General features: G+C 39.6%; 1 protein-coding gene across 1 annotated transcript in view; it reads right to left on the reverse strand.

The window, feature by feature from the left end:
* LOC119742641 (FACT complex subunit SSRP1-like) overlaps window positions 1-21,691 on the reverse strand; it is a 63,806-nt gene that overhangs the window by 9,119 nt on the left and 32,996 nt on the right. The window contains exon 15 of the mRNA XM_038218778.1: window positions 19,685-19,859. Coding sequence (XP_038074706.1) covers window positions 19,685-19,859 — 175 coding nt within the window. The remainder of the gene's footprint in view (window positions 1-19,684; window positions 19,860-21,691) is intronic.

Here is a 21,691-nt window from a genome sequence, read left to right on the forward strand (position 1 = left end):
ACATCTGCTCATCAGGATAAAAAAGCACTAAATGTTAACTGGCTCACAGCTGAAGAGCAACAAACTTTTCAACTCGAAAAGTGCAAAGACTCATGCACCTAGTCCTTCTGTACTGTCAAAGCTCCATTTGTTAGATATGAATCCATGGCAAGGGATGATCCATGCATTTTTTTAAGCGTACAAAAACCTTACTTTGCTGACCAGTAAATATACTGCCATAGACCAAAGTGATGAATACACCCACTTCTAAAATTCAGAAAAAAATAATCACAACTCTCCAAGGAGTTTGAGACACACATCAAATTAAAGCTTATTTTATAATCTTTCATTTTCTGTTCAATATTTTGGGGGTAAACAATGACTTTAGGGAGAAAATTCCATCCAAAGATGATCACCCCTAAAAGTAATCCTGTAGCCCATCGTCATTTTGAAAAATAACGTGTGCGCAGGGCCCAATTTCATCCGAATTTCACAGAAATATGAGCTCCTAGTCCTGTCCACGGCTTCTACTCTTCTTCTTTTTTTTCTTTTACAAACCCTGAAGTTCATGGCCCACAAAATGCGAAAAAAAGCAGAGAATTTGAAGGCATGCAAATCGTGATTTGGCTGGCGTAGGGAATTTCGGGCCTTTTTTTCTGGTCTGCAACCTTAACATATTTTTTTTGTTCTGCTGCATGGTTTGTTGCTTTGGCCACATGCAGCAGGACAAAAAAATAGTCCAAATGAGGAAGAAGTCTGAGCAGTCACACAGCAGGACTACAACAGACTTCATGTTCCCCATTCCTTCACACCCCTGCGATGTTGGAGCTCATTCTTAGTGTCACATTACAAGTCACGCACACTTCACAAGTGTTTGTCTGACTGCATGATATTCCATAATTAAGTTTACACCCTTTTCACCTGTTGGCTCAGTGGTGGATTGAGGATTTTCAAAGGGGGTACCGGTAGCTGTTCAGGCTCAGGATTTTGACGTGGGGGAGAGGTGACTGAGACATTGAAATCAACACATACCGTAGAACATGCAGAGACCAAATTTGCCAGACAGGAAAAACCAAGATTTAGTTACAAATGTTGTTCAATATGTTTTCAGAAAAAGGAAATTTGTGATTTAGTTTCCAGTAACGACTATCAAAATATTAAATATGTGGGGTCGCTACCTGCCTCGTGCAGGAATGCCCCCTCACTGGTTGAAAAGAGAGAGGCTGCGGTGGTTATGGGAAGCTATTAATTTCGTTTCAATCGGGCACCATCTTGGTACCGCGATCCACACACTGTGCATGCAATGCGTGCGTGAGCCAACGAAGTGCTGAACGTCCTACCAAAGAAGGCATGCACCGTCGCTAGGCAAATTGCGCCCTCTCTTGGTCAGGCACAGAGCTCATAGCCATTTTGCCTACGAAACGCATCCAGTTTTTGTTTTAATGCCATCAGATTTTGCACTGGAAAGCAGTAAAAATGAAGACAAAAATTTGGACAAGTGATTGGCACAACTGTGCCCAATATCACAATAATGCCAACCATGAACACTTTTTGCTCGTGAAATATCTGAGTAACCATTATCGGTTTCCAAAAGGCATCAAAAGTTCACCCTACCAGATCCTTAGAAATTCACAAGATTTCAGAGAGTGGAAGTACAAGAAAGTGTCGTTGGGTTGCTGTAAAGTGGATTATTTTTGAGGTTTAATGGAAATGTTCCCAGCAAAAATATTGAAAGAGTTATTAACAAAACAAGCTGCGGAATTGGCAATGCATATTTCCACATATAAGCAAAACTTGAAGTTAACAGTAATAATAGAGATAAACTTTCCTAATGTTAAACACGTTTTACTTTGACAAACAGTAAGCAAGGTCATGATTTTTTTTATGACCTTCTGTCATGGAGTGCAATTCCGCACAGTGGGCATTCAGAGCATGATCATAACGATTCATTATACAAAGAAAAAAAACTCTCAACAGGACATCTGGGGAGTTATTAAGATGTGCGCGTAACCATAGAAACCGCCTATCCAGCAGGTTTTGTATGACGCATTCAACTTCATGACTCATGTGATGCCCTGCAGTTAAAAAAAACATGAATGTGTTGCAAAAGCCTGGCGTATCAGTAAAAAAAAGGTTAATTTATGATACCGGGGTAATTCTGTCAACCAGCTGGAGGATGATTTCAAAATATTCAAAAATGCTTTAAATTGTTTATCGACCATTTTGTTGGTGGTTACAAGTTGAAATTACAATCTCAAAGTTGGGGAAAAATTATCAATTTATGTATGTATGTAAACATGAATATTGTCAAATAAATGACAATTCTAAATTTGTGGGGAAAAATTGAAGAGAACATCGTTTATGACATATATTTTTTGCTTCATCTTGAATTCAAAATGTACTACAGTATATGAAGGAACATTTGTTTTCTCTTAAAGGGAAAATACAACATTTGCAAACATCAAAAAATAAAACTACCAAATCATTTTGAAATACTTTGCTGGACTGTTAGTGAATGACAGTGTAAAGCACCCTGTAAAATCATGGCACCTGGTATACTGTCATTTTCAAGAAAAGTGGTATTTTTGTATCAATTTCCAACGCTGGTCGGCCGACCAGCGTTGGAAAAAACTGGTTTTTTTTCTTCAAATACTGGCCCCAATTGACCATCCAGCGCACTTGTTTGCAATCGATTACATGGGTACGTATTGAATGGGTACAAGCCAGCTAGACTGGTGCCCTGACCTTACAATTCCCCAATGTAGGCCTATGTAAACTGCTCTGTTTCTTCTTATATGGAGTCAGGGAACCAGACTACAGGAAAATGATTGTTTTTCTTGGTTTTTATATCATTTTCGAACCCAAAACCTCAAAAAAGTCAGTGTAACTATATTTGCTATACTTATTCCTCCATGTTCCAAACCCCCAATTCCATCCATTTCTGAAAATTACAGCAAAAGCAAATGATGTATATTCCCTTTAAAGCATCAAAATTCCAACTTGTTCTGTTGTAAACCTTATCATTTAAATTTCAAAATCCATCACAGCAATATGTCTCCCTGCCACATGCGTGATAAGAACCCAGCTAAACCGTGTTTACTGTTCGGTTATTGTGTTCCATTGTCAAACTACACAGCCTCACTGACCTGGTACCGAGTAATAAAAAAATAAAGGGGTCCGAGTAAATTAGCATTTAATCTCACTGCACAATACAATTAGCATACAAAACATCAGATCTGAAAGGGGCCTTACTAAACAGGACCTTGTCATTGGACGGAAAACCGGGGCAGTTCGGCAGGCGTGTAAAAGGTGTGTTATGTTGATCCATTGTGGAAAACACCAAAGCCTACAGTAGATCTTTGTTTGATAAAGAGACAAACAGAGGGGGTCTGGAGGGGGTCTGTAAGCTCTAAGGTCATCGCAGGAAATGACATGTTGTTGTGGTGGACCTGTTCAGACACGAAGATACATGAGGGGCTTGCACAATAGCTGGATAATAGTTATCAGCTGATTGCGTGTACTTTCACTTTGGGTATCAGGGTCACGCTTGTTGGAATCCTAAACAATCTGACACAATTAGGGGCCGGCCCAAGCTTGGCTGCTAAACACAGAAGATTTCCGCTTAGTATAATAGAATGTTAACTGGCCAAAATGTCACTTGATGAACATCATTGGCTTTCGCTGTAATTTTCAGAAATGAACTAGTTGAGGGCAGTGGCGTCGCCAAGGGGGGGGGGGGGGGGGGGCCAGGGGGGGCACGTGCCCCCCCTGGAAAACCTAGTGCGCCCCGAGTGCCCCCCCCATCAAATGCTGGTGCCCCCCCCCCCCTATCCTCTGCAAAATTCTGCGCGTTGTTAAAATCATTACCTCAAAAATAGCAATTTCGGGATATATCTTCAGATCGAATTTAGCATCAAATGTGGCACCATTTTACATGTAGCCCATCCTCCGTATGCGAAAATTTTCCAAAGGGGAGGGGGGCACCTCCCCTTAGACCCCTCCCCCAGGACGGCGACCCGTATCCACCTAAGTGCCCCCCCCCCCCCCATCAAATGCTGGTGCCCCCCCTGTGCCCCCCCAGACTGAAAAGTCTGGTGACGCCACTGGTTGAGGGGTAGTATTTAAATAGAACAAAATATTGTTACACTGACATGTTTGAAGTTTTGTGTCCGAAAATGCTTGAAAAACCAAGAAAAACAAAATTGTTCATGTAGTCTGGTTCCCTGACTCCACTAAAAATGAAATGGATCAATTTATAGATGCCGGAAAATTGTAAGGTAAGGGAACAAGTCTAGCTGGCCTGCACCCGTTCATGAACATGTAACCAATAGCAAACACAATTTGGACTGAAACAAATGGTAAATATGGAGCAGTAGTTGAAAAATAGTTAGGTTTTTCCAACGGTGGTCGGCCGACCACTGTTAGAAATGCATAGAAAAATACCATTTTCTTGAAAATGACTTCACACCAGGTGCCATAATTTTACAGAATGCTTCAGACTGTCATTTACCAACATCCTAGTAAGGTATTTCGTAAAAACTTGGTAGTTTTATTTTTCGATGTTTGCAAATGTTGTATTTTCCCTTTAATTAAAGAGGTATTCCCTGTGCTAATTTCGACTTTCATCTAAAACAAAATAGATTTCTTTTCTAAATTGCTATGCCAGACAGTCATTCTGTTCTCTCAGGGTAGGCTAGTTCCTGTCCCTCAATCAGTGTCAATAATGTATGGACCAGGAGCCAGTCTGCTCACAAAGCGGATCTGTTTGTATCTGAAACTTTTTTTCTCAGAGGAGTTGCAGACGTACACAAAAAGGGGATAAAAGGTGTTTTTGGGGGGTTGAAACTATTTGAAAACTTTTTAACAGAAAAAAAAATGAATTCGTTGAAGAGCGTGGGAAATGCACCTTTTAACAGCCAGCATTCCCTGATGTACATGTGATCTTGGCGGAGGACGTTCTTATGGTAATTCACAAAAGACAGCCTTAACCCACAGCAGCATGCATATCACACACTAACCCAATAGAGGGCGTTCAGTTCCAATTTGCGAACCGGACCTGTTCGACGAAACCGCTCGCAAAGCAGCTTGTTAGCTTGTGTGTAAATAGCCTTTAGTCAAGTCCCACGCGCTTACCCTGACACGTGATGACCCCGGATGCTGACACGTAAAAAGACTAGCACGAGCGGCAAAGCTGCGAGGGCCTTTACCATCTCGTGGAGAACGCTTATGTTTTTCTTTACATTTGTCTACCGATTTGGTAGACATGCATAATGCATTACCCATTGTGAATTGACCAATGAAAATGCAGAATTACTAACGTAAACCGTCGTCTGGCGCCAGATAGCACGTGCGCCATGGCGTGCGTGCTGTTGCTGGTAACCGCAAACCACCGTTAGATGATTGGTTTATATTGCTTGATGTATATTACGTGAATAAATGAAGAAGTGATTAGTTCCACGAGATAGTAAAGGCCCTCACGGCTTCGCCGCTCGTGCCAGCATCCGGGGTGTGTTAGGTGTTCGGATGGTCCGGGACTTGACTAAAGGCTAAGACTATCCTGGATGCTGTCACTTTCTCCAGTTTCTGCTAAGCAGCAAGAAAGAATTGAGCTGGAGGGGTACCAAACACTGTACATGTAGGTGTCACAATAGATGAACAAAGCAAGGGTCGACCCTCTAGGGGACAAAAGGACTTAAGGGGGTTTGTTAGCTTTCACAAGTTGAGTTGTCACATCTGGAGGCCTTGAAGCGCTGTCACATGACAAGTGCTCTGATGCAATAACATCTGGGTTCTCGGAAGACTGGACTTTAAAACTTATTGACTGTTCTTTGAATTGGAGGACAATATGTTTGTTTGCATCAGATCTTAGTTATTTCCAAGGTTCTCCCCCACAAGTTCTAGTCAGTTGTTGTCAGTACAAGAACAATTGGCTTATTCCCTAGGGCCCATCAATAATTCTATATACCTGGTTAACAATGAAAAGCTGATGAATTATTTCTCATCCACATACATACATATACCACATCAGGCCCCCAAAAAAGTTCTGCTTCCGGTTTCCCTACTTACCCTATTCTGACAGCCCCTACCCAATTTGGTGGGGGTTTTTTTTGGGGGGGGGGGATGAGAAAAAAACACCCAAAACCATCAATTACTACCTTTCACCTTTGACTACACGCAGACACCTCCATCTGATCGTACACAAAAAAATTGCCAACAAAACATATAAATGAATTCCCTGCCTACCTACCCTATTTTCGAATGTCATGTAATCGGAAGCAGAACTATGTGTTTCTGCCCTCATGCAGGAAGGAATAGTTACCGGTACCTAGTAATGGTTAAAGGGAAAATACAACATTTGCAAACATCAAAAAAAAAACTACCAAATTATTTTGAAATACCTTGCTGGACTGTTAGTTAATGACAGTGTAAAGCATCCTGTAAAATCATGGCACCTGGTATACTGTCATTTTCAAGAAAAATAGTATTTTTGTATCAATTTCCAACGCTGGTCGGCCGACCAGCGTTGGAAAAAACTGGCTTTTTTTCAAATACTGGCCCCAATTGACCATCGCATTTGTTTGCAATCGATTACACACCTGTGAACGGGTACAAGCCAGCTAGACTGGTTCCCTGACCTTACAATTCCCCAATGTATATAAACTGCTCCCTTTCTTCTTAAATGGAGTCAGGGAACCAGACTACCGGAAAACGATTGTTTTCCTTGGTTTTTATAGCGTGTTCGAACCCATTTCAAGAAAGTCAGTGTAAAAATATTTACTAAATATTACCAACCCTCCAAATCCATCCATTTCTGAAAATTACAGCAAAAGCAAATGATGTACATGTATATTCCCTTTAAGACATAACAACTCTACAAATTCATTCTGTTGTGTATGGAACCATGTTGAGGAAATTTGGGATTTCCTTTTGAGTGCTTCAAACTCTTGTCTACTAATGCTTTAGAACAATTTCCTGCTAAAATACCCCTGCCTAGGCCCTTTCTGCTGGGAACCATCCTCAATCCTCAAAAGTCCTCCAAAAGTTTGCACCTATATTCAAATGAAGGATACCGACTGCCTCAATCCTTCAAACTCCTCAAACAGCCCTGCCTCTCAAAATGCATTCAGCCTCCATCCTCCCAAATCCTCCTCTTCTTCAAACACCATTTAGCCTCCATCCTCCAAAATCCTCCTCTTTCAAAAAATTAATCAACCGATACTACAGTCTGCATGTCCATGTGCCCTCAATCCTCCAAAATTGTATGTTGCATTCAGCCTCAATCCTCAAAAATTCTCCAAAACCGCCTGGTGGGAAGACTTGAGGATTGAGGAAGGTTAATTGATCAGATATCATGTAGTAAACATAAGAGCAAAATCCACATGACCAATTAAAATCCTGTCTGAAAATTGATTTAGTACAACCAGCTTCTAGCAAAATTCTGAATTTGGAACATCTTCCTAGTTCCAGTCTCCCTAGAGTTAAATAAGCACCAGCTCAAGTTGCACAGCAAAATCTTTATGGAGATTAAAACAGTACTTTGCATCATTGTACATATACTCATACAAAAAAGTGTACGGTAAATACATTGAATTTCTTTTTAAAAAAGAACATCGTGGAAATGGAGGCTTTTCAAATTCCTCAAATTTTTCCCAGTGGATACATTTTGCACACCTTTTATTCCACATCAGATCATGTGATGTTGGGACCAATTTTTCCAGTAAAAACTTATCCTCTGAAGGTCAACACGATTTCCGAATGACGTCAGTAGAGGGGGGGGGGGGGGGGTGTTTTCACTAAGTGAACGACCTCCTAAAACTCACAAGCTTAAGCGTTTGCTCTACCGGTCTGGGCGAATCAAAACATGGCTTAGCCCCCTGGGCTTGGGCTAAGATCGTAAGGCTTTCACATCCAAGAAAACTGTGTTTGTGGAGCATTTCCTTCTTACTTGGATCAACCAGGACAATCAACTAACTTTTGTGAATGTTCTAGTTACTGTACCAGACAGAACAAAAAGCATGTTTTTGTCCTTTGTGTGTTTGGGGGAAGGGAGGGGGTGTGGCCTGGGGTGCATTGAGATAGTAGGAGGCATTTCGTCTGAACATTTTAGGAGGCATTTCGTCTGAACATTTTAAAATTTTACAAAGAAATTGTCTACCAAAATATATATGAAATTTCTGTGAAGGATGTTTGTGTGGAAAACAAGAATTAATGAATGCTGCAAACCCCTCAATAATCGGGCTTGAAATTTTTTTGGGGACCTGGGACTTTTAAAAAAAGCATTTGTGTGTACCTCCTCTATAAACATTATACAAAATCTGAAGACTATAGACATCACAATGTAACTTCCTGAAACTTCAGATAATTCTGATTATCATTGCACTGTTGACATTCAAAACAAAGGACAATCAAATGCTTACACTGAGAATTTGTTTGTTCAAATAGTACATTTTTTGTTACCCTAAATCAAAATTATAGGTAGCACTGGTTGAAGTAACATCTGACACAGTACTCTGAAAATTCTAGACAGAATTTTTGTTCAATTTTTGCTAAATTTTGCACACATAATTCTGATTTAACTGAGATTTGGCAATTCAACAAATTGATTTGCTGAACTGGAAATTGAAAGAAGTGCCTGAAGGAATAAATTGTTATCAAATAATCCAATCGACCTGCACACATGTGCATGATTTCAAAAGAATGTGCAAATTGTATAATTTACAAACCTGAAAACTTTGCATTTGAAATTTAAAAGGAATTTAAAATCTAAAGGATTAACTATTACAATTACTTTATTGAGCTTGTATTCTACTGAAAGTTCGTTGATCCAGAACCCGGAGAAAAAAACAAAACAAACAAAAACAGCTCTAATACTTGGAAAAAAAAGGGCGGCAGCTTATAAACACCCACCTTATGTAACAATCAGAAAGTGAGATTCAATTTATGAGCTGTTGATTTCTATTGTTGTTGCTTTTTTGTTCTCGGACTTTCACCAGAAGACTTTATTGATACAGAGGATTATTGTTCCATTCAATAATGGACTACACCCTTGGGACCTTTTGCCGTGGCCAACAACCTTGGATGAAACGTGCCTCGCGAGCCACTCAGTTATGCAAGGATCAGACAAGAAAAAGCAAATCATTGCCCACGGCCTCCAACCGGGCGGGCCAAGTCCAAGTTCGATTTTGTGAAACAGGAGAAGCCACTCTGAAAAGTTTGCGTTGAGGCCTTCACCTTGGTCAAACAACGCGAGGGACTGGGCCCGCACGCGAGGGAGTGTTTTGGTTAGCCTGGTGCAGTGCGTGCTGAGCTGTTGTTGGTGTTTGTTGATTTTGGACTTGTCAGGGAAGCACGGACCGAGGACACGAGGCTAATGGAGTGGAAGAAAGTACGTCACTGACAACCGAATCCTGTTCCTGTTTTGTTGCTAGGGTTTCTGATGGGGGTTCCCTAGAGTCACGTAGCAATCAGCATGAAGTTTTCTTTGACAAAATCTGAATTCAAATTCTCCACTCTGCAGAAACACAACGTCTTTTCAAGGGGCATCAAGCCCAATGTACAGACAACTAACAGTGAACAGTTACTTAAATCCTGGAAAATTCTCAAAAACTGGTGGATTTTTAAGGGTATGAGAGCAGTCACTAACATTAAAGGGGAGTCAGGTTGGCGTAGCAGTATTTTCCTCGCCTGAGTCGCCTTCCACCACTAGTGACCCGGGTTCGAATCCCGCCCGGGCCAATATGTGGATTGGGTTTTCAGTCCCTGCCTGATTCCGTGGGTTTTCCCCAGAACATTCCTCTGGGCTCTTCCTCCCACCTCTAAAACTGTAATTTCTTCTCACTGTCTTCTTTCTAATTTTGTGTGATGTTTTCTCACGGATGCTTTACTGACTATAACGTTAGGAGAAGGATATTTTGCCAGTGCCCTTTGACTTTTGAAGGAAATAATTTACTGACTATAACGTTAGGAGAAGGATATTTTGCCATTGCCCTTAGACCTTTGAAGGAAATAATTTCAAACAATGGTCGGAAAAAGTTAAAGAATTCTACTTTGCCTCTACCCCATCCACAGTCCTCAGTCATCATTATAATCAAGGGGGAAGGATGCTTTCACCAAGGTACGGTAGCAACAGTGTAACACAAATGATGTCTAAACCCATGAAATAAAAGTACTTCCCCTACATCCTAGATTTATAGGCATCCACTTTTCACCAACATCAAACTTGAGTGTACTTTTTTACAACAACTTGCCACCAATATTGAGCTCATACATGTACATGTACATCAGCCGATTCAACCCATACTTGAAATGGAGAGACGATATTTTCAGCTCAATTTGTGACCTTTTGCTATTCACAAAATACTGTTATTACTCCATCATACAAATCCAAACAATTATACAGGGCAAGTCAAAAAACACGAAACCCAACTGTTGGAACCACTGTTGTAGTGAAGTTCTGCATGTAGCACTTTCAAAATCTAGGATATGAAAGCTCAATTCATGAGGTTTCTTTTAGTACAAGAATCATTCAAATCACTCATGTACTTTTCAAGTTACGGAATTTTAAACACAACCACCGTCTTAAAGTTCTGTCCACGGATCACAAGAAGGTAAGTGTTCTTTCAGCAAAATGAAAACAAATCACATAGGGATGTGTCCGAACTGTTTCCGTTTTGCTGAAAGAACGCACACCTTTTATGAATTGGGCTTTTGTATCCTAGATTTTGAAAGTGCTACATGCAGAATTTCACTAAAACAATAGTCCCGACATTTGGGTTTCGCTTTTTTTGACTCACCCTGTACAAGATTTGAATACTGCAAACAGAACACAATTTCTTCAGTGTGACAAGTCCTTCATCTGTAGCAACTTACATGTACATCGTACTTTGTCAGCGAAACTTAAAATTCAGCTCTCTAATCTCCCTACCCCTCCCCCCCCAAAAAGAATTATAATTGCACCCATATGGCTGCCTAAAAGTTGCTTTCTAGATTGCACTGATGTCGTGTCTTCGCCTTAATTCAAATTTCCTCCTGAGATTTGAAGTTGACAGCAAAATATACTTTGTGTGCTTAGCTTTCACAAGTTTGCAAGGGGAAATGCACTTTTGATAGGTAATTCAAAGGATGTGGACAATTGGACTGGCTGTCAAGGTTACATGTACTCCCTAAGGTTTGGTAAAAAGTTTCTTGGACATAACAAAAAAGTTCAGTCGTAACTTACTGGCATAATGCCGACCAACTCTATTTAGATTGATAAATCACCTCAACTTTTTCGCTTCTTTTAGAGATAAAATCTTACAAAATTAACTATTAGCTATTTAAAAAAAAAATAAGTGCACATGTAATTAAATTACAGAAATGTCCCAGAAAAGTTAATTTTATTAATTAATTAACTAACCCTCCTGTGCAAACATGCATTCTGAGCAAGTTGTCCTTTCAGTCAAAATCAATAAGTGACTGTTTTTAGCAGTCAAAAGCTCCCAGTCTCCATTAAGCAGGACTGACTGGCTGTGACTGTTTATGTAACTTGATACAGCTATGCTTTGACTGTAGGTGACTGCTAAGGCAGCTGTGCCTACCACTTGCCTGTTTTTGTCTGTTGACTGAATTTGACTAGTCACAGTGTTTGCTTGAAATATGATCTGACTGTTGGTGACTAGTCTGTGTAAAATTCATGGTAGGTGAAGAGATTTATTTTTTTGACTGTCTGTGACTTCAGACAGCAGGAGGGTATAGGCTATATTGTCCACCGAAAACTTAGCAAGGGGTAATAATTTTTGAAAAGGGAAAAATTAGGGTGGGGGATAACACAAATCCATTTCATAATGGCAGATATAGGCAGCAAATCCTTTTTATCCATTACTGCTTTGATGTCCATCATGTCATAAAATTAAACAAATCTTTCTTGTTAAATAAATAATTTTAGCCAACCTAAATAAGTACATTTGACTTGACAAAATGGGCACAACTTTTTGGAAAGGGAAATTTACAGGTAGGGTTGTGGAGAACAACTCTCCCAGTCAATCTAAAGAAAATATTCACCGAGGATGAAAAATGTATCCAGTAAACCATGCTGATTCATTTCTAGCTTTTGTTCGGTCATTAATCAAATCTTTCTCAAAAATCATAAATATCTGACTAACATTGACTTGACCATGCTGACATCACAGCCCAAGAACAATGGACTATGTAAATTTCAAAAAAACCCTGTAATGTATACATGTTTTTAATAGTTTCAATAGCTTCCCTCAGTAGATACTGTTACAATGCTAACCAACGCAGGCTTGTTTCAGACCAAACAACTACCACAACCTCCCGTCTACTATTTCACTTTCTATTGTCCGGATATTCTGAGACGTGACATCTGATTCATTCAAATCTGTTAGCGGAGTTGTACGGTTTGGCGTACATGTATACAAAAAGATCATGCTTGATGACATTTTGAGGAGGACCACATGATATGGTCCGATCCTGAAGCAAAAAAAACACACACACACACACACAAAACCTGATGCTGTCACCAATCGACCACTCTGATTCGCCCAGGATACTCAGGAGATACCTAAACAGCCAATCAGAGACAACCTACTTCCAGTCATTGCAGCAGCCAATCATTTACGGCCTATCGGTATATACTTGAGATTTCGGGTGATACAAATGTTTAACCAAGGTCTTCCTCTCCTTAAAACCGTCATCCACATTCCTTACAATTAATCTAACGCTGCGATTCTAAGCAATCAAGTTTTCAGTGACCGTCTTTTTTCCCCCTCTTACTCAGCTTAATTGGATTATCTTCCCAGGGGCTCAAGACAATTTCTCAGAAACGTTCAACGACAATTTTTCTTAATATGACTGACATGGAAGTCGGCTGTTCATGACAATTCAACCACAGCATTCATCAAGTTCAAGGTTAAATTTACCTTGAAAACAGTTGTGCAATAACATGTAAAAAAGGATCTTTTTTTTTTCACTGTGGTCTAGTCTCATGAAGCTCCTAAGATGACGAAAAGTGCGAAGCAAAGTTCTGTCCAAAGTTCATATACTTTCTCTGTGCTGAGTAAAGTTGTCTCATTTTTTTAATTGAGGAGAAATTACAAAGAAATTATTGAGAAAGGGGAAAAGCGCCAAGCAGTTACATAATTATGAGGTGGTGGAAAACAGATTTGCTTTTTGAGGTTTTGTAAGGAGAACAAAAGCCAATCAATTCTTTTTTTTTACCGCCATCAATTCTTTTTACCCACTGGTAATAGGATTTCAATATCTCTGTGGTTTCTAATCATCTGCATACAAGTACGGCGCTTGCACAATCATTATGCCATTGTTCTTATAATGATAAAAGGTCAGGCATGCACTTTCTGGAGTCCCTGCTACCGGTATTTGCATACATTATTTTTAGAGTATTTGATTTTGCAATATGGGACCGTTATTTCTCAACATACATGTAATACGTGTACATGTGCCACTCACGTACCACTCACATATGTACACTTGTGAACTGCAAATATAATTCGCAAGGAAAGCAAACAAGCACAAACACTTCAGCTGAAATTTTTATACAGTGAATCATTTCCAACAAGGTTCTGGAATTTCCTTTTTTGGACAGGATCATTAACAAACCATTTTCACAGTACATGTAATGTTGCACAATTTCACGAAGCATTCTAGGAAGTTCATAGACAGCGTAAACTTTTAGCTTCCTCGAAAAACAAAATGTTTTTCCTGATGAGGGAAGTTTTTTTGAAGTGCTCAACAAAAGTTGAGCACGTTGCAAGAAACAGATGGCAAATTCTTTGTACTAGGCTTGGGCAGAGATGCCAACTTTACAGACTACAAAATAGTAATGATTCTTCCTGCAAAGAGTAATGCTAATCTAAATACATAGGACAACAGTCAAGTTTAAGAGTAACCACAGTACTTTTCAGAGTAACCACAGTACTTTTCAGAGTCACAATGTTGGCGTATAGGACAGCTGGAATTTTCAAGAGTAGTAACATGCCTCAAAACCCTAACAATTACTCCAAAAGAGTAATGGTTGGCATCTCTGCTTGGGTGATTCCAAAATTATTGGAATCGATTCCGATTCTGTAAAGGAGCCACAATTACATTAGGAATTGGATCCATCTCTAGCCATAAAAAAACTGCAAGGAAAGACCCCTATAATATCACTAACCCTAACCCTGCTGAATCCAACAGGATCCAACTATATCATATACCCGATGGAGCCTGTTGGATTGAGCAGTTAACCCTAACGGTACATTCCTAATGCAAAATGTTGGATTCAGCAGACAACTGAAAATATGGCACAGTGGATTGAGCAGGAAACTCCGGTTGGGCTCTGTTGGATTTAGCAGGGTAGTCCTGAGGAACTACTACAGGGTTCTAATGAACGGCAGTACTGAATCATTATACAGTTTCATTAAAAGGACTTATAAATAATAAATATGGGCATATTTTGGGAGATATGAATTATTCCGACAGAGAATCAATTCCTCAAAAACATGTAATCACAATTCTGACATCCAACCCAATGTAAAAAAAGTGGAAGTAGCACTCCACAGTCCTGAAGCCAACAAAATCCTTCAAAAAGAAGTGGTAGATTTTAATGGATTCGGAGAAGTTAGGGTAAACAAACTAAACTTTCTGGCAAAATGCTCTAGACAGAAATTGGCACAGGCCGTAGTGGAGAAAAAATGCAAAGGAAAAAATGAATGAGGGTGGTTTTCTTTCGATTGTCAGAGTTATCTTTGATCTTTGTCTGCTACACATGTTTTAAAGAAAAAGTATCAGAATTGTGGAATTAAAGTGTTTTTCAGGAAAAACAAGTGCCATCTTTCAGTTTATTTTCACAAATACAATGCTCAAAACGTTATGGGCATTTTTCTCAGTATTTTACTTTTTTGACAAGTTGATAGATGCGAACTTTAAAAGGCCATAACCTGTCAACAGAATGTCCAATTGAAGTGCTACGAACAGTAGGCCTATTGTAAGGACAATTTTATTCTCTTTCCTAATACCCAGAACAAACCCTCATTCCGACCTCTGCCCAGTTCTGTCAAATTTTGCCAGAGCGCCTCACATGTACATGTAGATGTGTATCACATTCCAACCTGTGTTCTAACATTTTGTCTTCTTCAAGCTAACCATAAAAATTTGCTGATAGAAACCTGATTTTGTTGCCAAAAAAGTACAGACTTATGATATATGAAGTGTGCGTCGTATCTGTGAATACTGAAATTGTTGGTAAGAATCTGCAAAGTACGGAAAGGTCTCTTGTTCAGGTCAAAGGCTAATGAACTCAGTACACTTGTAACCTCTTGAGATGACAGAAGCGAAGGACTTTGGGCCTCTCAAAAACAAAGAAACTGATATCTAATCACTTGTCTCTTTAGAGGCTGAACAGGCTTTTGTAATATCTGTTGTTGTTTTTTCTTCTGAAGTCCACCCCTCAATTTTTTTGACTTTTTTCAGGTTTAAGGGAATATACAACATTTGCTTTTGCAGTAATTTTTACAAATGGATAGATTGGGGGGGGGGGGGGGTTACTATTTTATAGTAAATACTGTTACACTGACTAAGTAAGGAAATTGTAAGGTCATCTAGCTGGCTTGTACCCGTTCGACGTTTATCGATTGCAAACAAAATGCGGACTAACTAATATTGTAAACCGGGTGCAGCATTTGAACGGTGCTTGGCCGACCAGCGTTGGAAATTGATACAAAAAAACACTTCTTTTTTTTAAATGACAGCACACCAGGTGTCATGATTTTACAGGATTCTTGAGACTGTCATTCACTAACAGTCCAATAAGGTATAAGTTTTTCACAATAATTTGGTATTTATACAAAAAATGTTTATGTTTGCAAATGTTGTATATTCCCTTTAAGCAGTGGTTGTAAATTTTGAAGTGGTGGTAATGCAATTGCAAGATACATGTATTCCAACTTATTGAAATTCCAAAAAGGTTCTTGAGCTACAAATGTTGTTCAGCACTTTTTCAGGAAATTGTTGGCTGTATATTTGTAGTGAAAAGCTCCTTGTTTCATTATCATTTGTGCTTCTGAAAAACATGCAAGGACGTTACCTTCATACAACTTGGATACAATCAGTGTTTGGGACAAACAAGTTTATCTCTGACCGGAGCTTCCTGAATTATATCATTGGCATCCATGACATTGATACTGCGAGTCTGTATGTGCGTACATGAGTAAAATTGATCAAGGACCACTAGCTGACCAGTGGTCGAAATTTTTAATTGCACAATTTTAAACTGCAAATGTTGCAATCAACCATGATCACAAATCTTTGCAGCCATGGATTCCTGGTGTAAGTGTCATACTGACACACGTAATGATAGGCAATTATGTGGGCAACCTAAGATAGCTGTTCCTGACTAGTCCACTAGACCATCATCAACTAGTGTGCATTTGATAAGAGTTAGTCAAACTACTAACCTAATATTTTTTAAGGTTGAACAAAGAAATTGACTGGAGTAGGGTTTGAACCTGCGACCTCCGGATTGGCGTATCCGTGTTCTACCAACTGAGCTATCCAGCCCTACATGTATGCTGGCAGGGACATTTGAAATTGTTTGTTTTAACCGTCTGTAGTTTCGTGATTCCAGTATAGGTTTGCCCTTTGCTTTTCTTTTTATCAACATGGTGTTTTTTGTATTAAAGACAGCAGAAAGCTATGCCCTAGTCTATAACAAATTAGCTCAAGTTGTCCGAGTCATATGGGCCGTGTATTGTCTACTGTGAACTTCAAAAATGGAGTCTCCATGGCAAACTCTTGGTGGCGCACTGCATTGTGAATCACCCAAATTGGCTTGATGTAACCAAAACCATGGGATTCTGCTTGCAACGACAAAATCAGGCTACGTCAATGATCATCAAGATCTCCCGCCACATGGCCTTAATCTCCAGGGAGTCTCTGCCGTTTCCTGCACAGCTGACGATTATGACGAGTTTCCTCTACGAGACTCAGCTTTTCATCCTCCTTGACAAACTAGCCAGGATCCTTCCTTTGACCTTGAGGTCTTCAGTCCCAAGATTCTATGATGAATTGCTGATTAATGGGAAAAAGTACATTCCCTCTCTTTTTTTTTTTTGAAAACTGAGGGGGTGGTGGCTTGAGTAATGGGGAGATTTTTGTTAAGGAGGACACTTTTCAAAGTACCGTCTGCACTAACCATTCAACTTCAGTATGTGATGCACAAGTAAGTTTAAGTGGTCTTTTCAAGCAATTATTTTCAATTCAAACTGAGATATAAAATTCCTCAGAACCTGATAACTTGGCATCAAGGGATTTGCCACACTCTGTTTTCACACGTTCTAAGAATATGATTATGTGTATTACACAAACGCATCACAAACAAACATCAATAATAGTGTCACTCTGGTGTATCATACACAGTTGAACAATGTTGGATGTCAGAAAAAAAGTTCTGACTGATGCTTACATGTAAAACCCTAACCCTGCAGGGTATTTTGGCTAGAAACCCTGCCAAACATAGCAGAATGCAACACTTGTCTCAGTGACAAGCCTGCCCAGTGCAGCAAGGTCTATCAGAAACTGCCTCAGAGTCTGTGGCTACAGAATGCAGCAGGATGCAACTGAGGCATTGTTTTATCGGACTTGCTCTTATTGTCTCAGAAGTGGCCGTTTATGCACCGGTGTCGGTGGTTGAATGCATCAAAGTGCATCAGACTTTTCCTCCTGATGCACTGTTGCGTCTGGCAGGGTTAGCGTTTTAACATGATTTTTAGAAGGATTGACAAATGGATCCAACAGGTGCTTATTTTTCTCAGAATTATTAGGCATTGAGCGAGACTATTGGCACATGTGCGAGACACATATTTTTAATGCCGGAAACTCTTCAGATCTGGGCCCAATTTCACGACCCAGCTTAGCACAAAAATTTGCTTAGCACAAAAAAAAAGTCTGGCTTATAAAAGCAGGTTATCAGCCAAAACTCCAGGTGGTTTTCATGCTAAGCAAACAACAGCTGATTACCAATCACAAGCAATATACATCACGTGGAGTTTTGGCTGGTAACCTGCTTTTACATGTATAGGCCAGACTTTTTTGTGCTAAGCAAATTTTTGTGCTTAGCAGCGCCGTGAAATTGGCCCCAGGTATGGAGGTAGAATTAGACTCTCTTTCTTTGTGTTCACTATGTTTTAATAACTTGCTGTGAATCCCATCATTGAGCTTTTGCATTGTTTAGTGGGTTCAGGACTTTAAATCTGTAACTGTCCTGAATCCTCCAATTTTAATACAATTTTGCACACCCCCTACAAGTACTAGGGAGTTAGGGGAAGTACCCGGCCATTATGACTTCAAGTACACTTCAGGAAAAGCCAAACTGGTTCTTCACTTTTATGAGGATGCAGGAAATGTCCTTTCCAAAATTCCAAGCGAGTTAGGTTCAAGGCACTATATGAAACTTCACCTGGAAAAACGATTTGTTTCTTAATTTGGCAAACTCTGCTGCAGCTAAGAAGGAAACTCTAGAGAGTGGTACTTTCCCAAAATAACCCTGAAACGGATGATGAAATTGTTCAACTTTTCACCTGGCCATACCACTTTACTGTCCACACACACAATGGCAGGAAACATTAACACCGACAACAACAGGAAACTCAAGACATGGTGTGATTTGCTGACCCACTATCTGTCTGGTATTTTCTCGACTGGGAAAGGAAGTTAGTACTGGTGGCCAATGAACTTGTTACCTGGTCAACAGAGGGCGGCAGACACTTCACAAATGGTTCAGCAATTGATTTCCACATGTTACTGTAACAATTTAGGGGGGAAGCACTGATGGAAACTTCAATGGTTTTCTTTGAAGACACTGTGGGCGTATTCGAAACCCCGTTCTCGTGTTGAATGAACACGAGATTGGGTGTTCAAATGATCACACAAACGGTGTTTGCGAACAGTATTTTCACTCCCCACTTATTGGGGAATAGCTGGAGAATATCAAGAACAAAGACGGCGGACCTTGGCCTCTACTGCAACTTGTGTTAATTTTTTGTGCATAAAATTGAAAGCAAACATTCAGTGCAAGAGCATTTAAGATTAAAAATAGTATTGCACATGATTCGAAGAGTGGGCTTGTATTTGCCATTATTTTTTTACAGCTGCTCCTATATTTAAATTAAAAGTCGCATATCGCATGGTTATAAACGTATCCAAAAGACGGAGGACTGTGCTGTATTGCGTAAATGCAAATTAATGGAAGGTTACAGCCACTAATATTCCAGTACACAGTACAAAAAACAATGCTCAGGATTTTAAGCTCATTGCTTTTTCACACTACCATGCGGAGTTTACGTTTGCAGTATAAGCACCTTCAAATTTTTCCCTGCAGGGAATTTTGTTACTGTGCTCGACGGTTTTAAACATACAAATCTCGCGGTACGTTATTGGACTTCATATCAGCGCTTTCCGGGAACCAATCAACGGTCGAGATACTGCGATGATGATGCACGGAGGTAGTACTGACGGTCTAATTGACATAAGATGGCCCCGCCCCCATTGCTACGAAATGACTAAGACGTCAGTACGAGAAAGTAAAAACCCAATTATGCAAGTGCGCTACACAACAATGCAACTATTTCTCTTGATCACTGACGTCTTTGGCCAAGACTACCATAATATTTGAACTGAAGAAGATGTTGCGTTCACTGAAATTTTGAGAACTTACCTCTTCATCTTCTTCATCATCTTCCTCTCCTCCTGATGATGAGGAGTCGCTGATGTACTCTTTACTCTTATAGTTGCCTCCTGACCCTGCACTCGATGGCTTCTTGGACGGGCTGGATGCGGAATCTGAAGACTTGGACTTGGATTTTGTTTTGGTTTTGGTTTTGGGTTGTTTGCTAAAAAAAAGGGAAAAAAAGAAAGAAAGCAAGTCAGAAACATCGATATAATAACAACCGTATTTATATAGCGCCTTTTCCAAAGATTACAAAGCGCTGGGGGAGAATGCAACCAAAGACCGGTAAATGAAGAATATGAACATAATTATGAGACCCATTATGTAGCACCTTTTTTGCTAGGTGCTGCGGCGCATATTGCAGCCACTGCCAGAAACACCGGGGCAAACCCCTTCTCTTAGAGATAGGTGTTACTGGGTTCTTTAACGTGCATCCGAAGGACGAAGCAATAACAGTAAAGTGCCTTGCTCAAGAGCACAAGCACTATGTTCCCATGGTCAGGATTCGAACCCATGTACCACGGCACACGAGTCGAACACTGTAACCATTGGACCACAGCGCCCTACAGACTAGAGAATTTGAACCTGTGATCTCCAGAAACCCCTTCTCTTAGCGATAGGTGTTACTGGGTTCTTTAACGTGCATCCGAAGGACGAAGCAATAACGGTAAAGTGCCTTGCTCAAGAGCACAAGCACTATGTTCCCATGGTCAGGATTCGAACCCATGTACCACGGCACACGAGTCGAACACCGTAGCCATTGGACCACAGCGCCCTACAGACTAGAGAATTTGAACCTGTGATCTAACCAATTAAGATATCAACCAATTAAGATATCAAGCCCTTTGTTGGTACGGTAGTTGTCACATATTTGTGTTAATGTCTTTGTCAAGAAATAGTCAGAAGACATTAACACATGTGTTACTGCTGTCAGTGTTTCCCCTGCCCATTCAAACGTAAGGTGGCCCACCTCGCTACTTTCAGTGACCACCTCGCTCAATTTTTGCCAATATTACCACCTCGCTGTCAAGATTTACAATAAAGGAAATATCAATTGGAAAAATATTATTTTGTGTAATATATGAGCGTTTTCCTTTACCTCCATGTATCAAGAACTCACAGTTTCAATGTGTTTTTGGAATCATCGCGCATTTCTGTGAGTGCTGCATTCTTTTCAGTTCGCAGACTGCATAAATTTCATTTCAATCATCTTGTTACCACCTCGCTCAGGTCATTAGGCAGGGGAAACACTGACTGCTGTGATGTTAAAAATGGGAGTTCAATTTCTTCATTGCAAGCAGGATGTGACAAACAAATCCTCTTGTTTTGGTAGTTCATCATACGCGGGGCAGCATGCTTCCGAGCAACAGTAATTCAGTTTACTTTTGTTGTCCCTGAAGCCTATGATTTGTCATTAGTTTTTCCTTTGTTTGGAAATACTTTGCCCTGGTCATGGTCTAACTCCCCTCCTGCATCCATTATTACCCTCATTCATTCATTCATTTATTCATTTATTCATTTATTCATTCATTTATTCGTTCATTCATTCATTTATTCATTCATTTATTCATTCATTCGCGGAGTCAGTCAGTCAGTCAGTCAGGCAGATTCGTCCCCTAGCTGCTTTCTACTATTGTTTTTATTATTATGTTAATTTTTTATTTATTCATTTTGTTTCCTCATGTATTTTTCTTATTTCTCAATCTTTATTTTGTTTGTTACTTAGAATGTTACTTAAATAATCTATTTTATTTTCCACTTATTCATTTATTTCTTTGATAGTTTTTTTTTTTTTTACTTATTTTAGTATTTGTTTTGCGTTGTTTTCCTTGATGTTTATGTGCTTGTTTTTTGTCATATCTGTTTGTATGATTTGTCCTGGTCAAATAAATAATAATAATAAAAATAAACATTGTATGTATTAAGTTTCAACCAGTAAATAAAAAATTTACAAAAGGGTTTCTGTTTTGACATTTGTAAACCAATTCATTGTTT

Source organism: Patiria miniata, unplaced genomic scaffold (assembly GCF_015706575.1).
Source record: "Patiria miniata isolate m_02_andy unplaced genomic scaffold, ASM1570657v1 HiC_scaffold_6, whole genome shotgun sequence".
In the NCBI taxonomy this organism is placed as follows: domain Eukaryota; kingdom Metazoa; phylum Echinodermata; class Asteroidea; order Valvatida; family Asterinidae; genus Patiria; species Patiria miniata.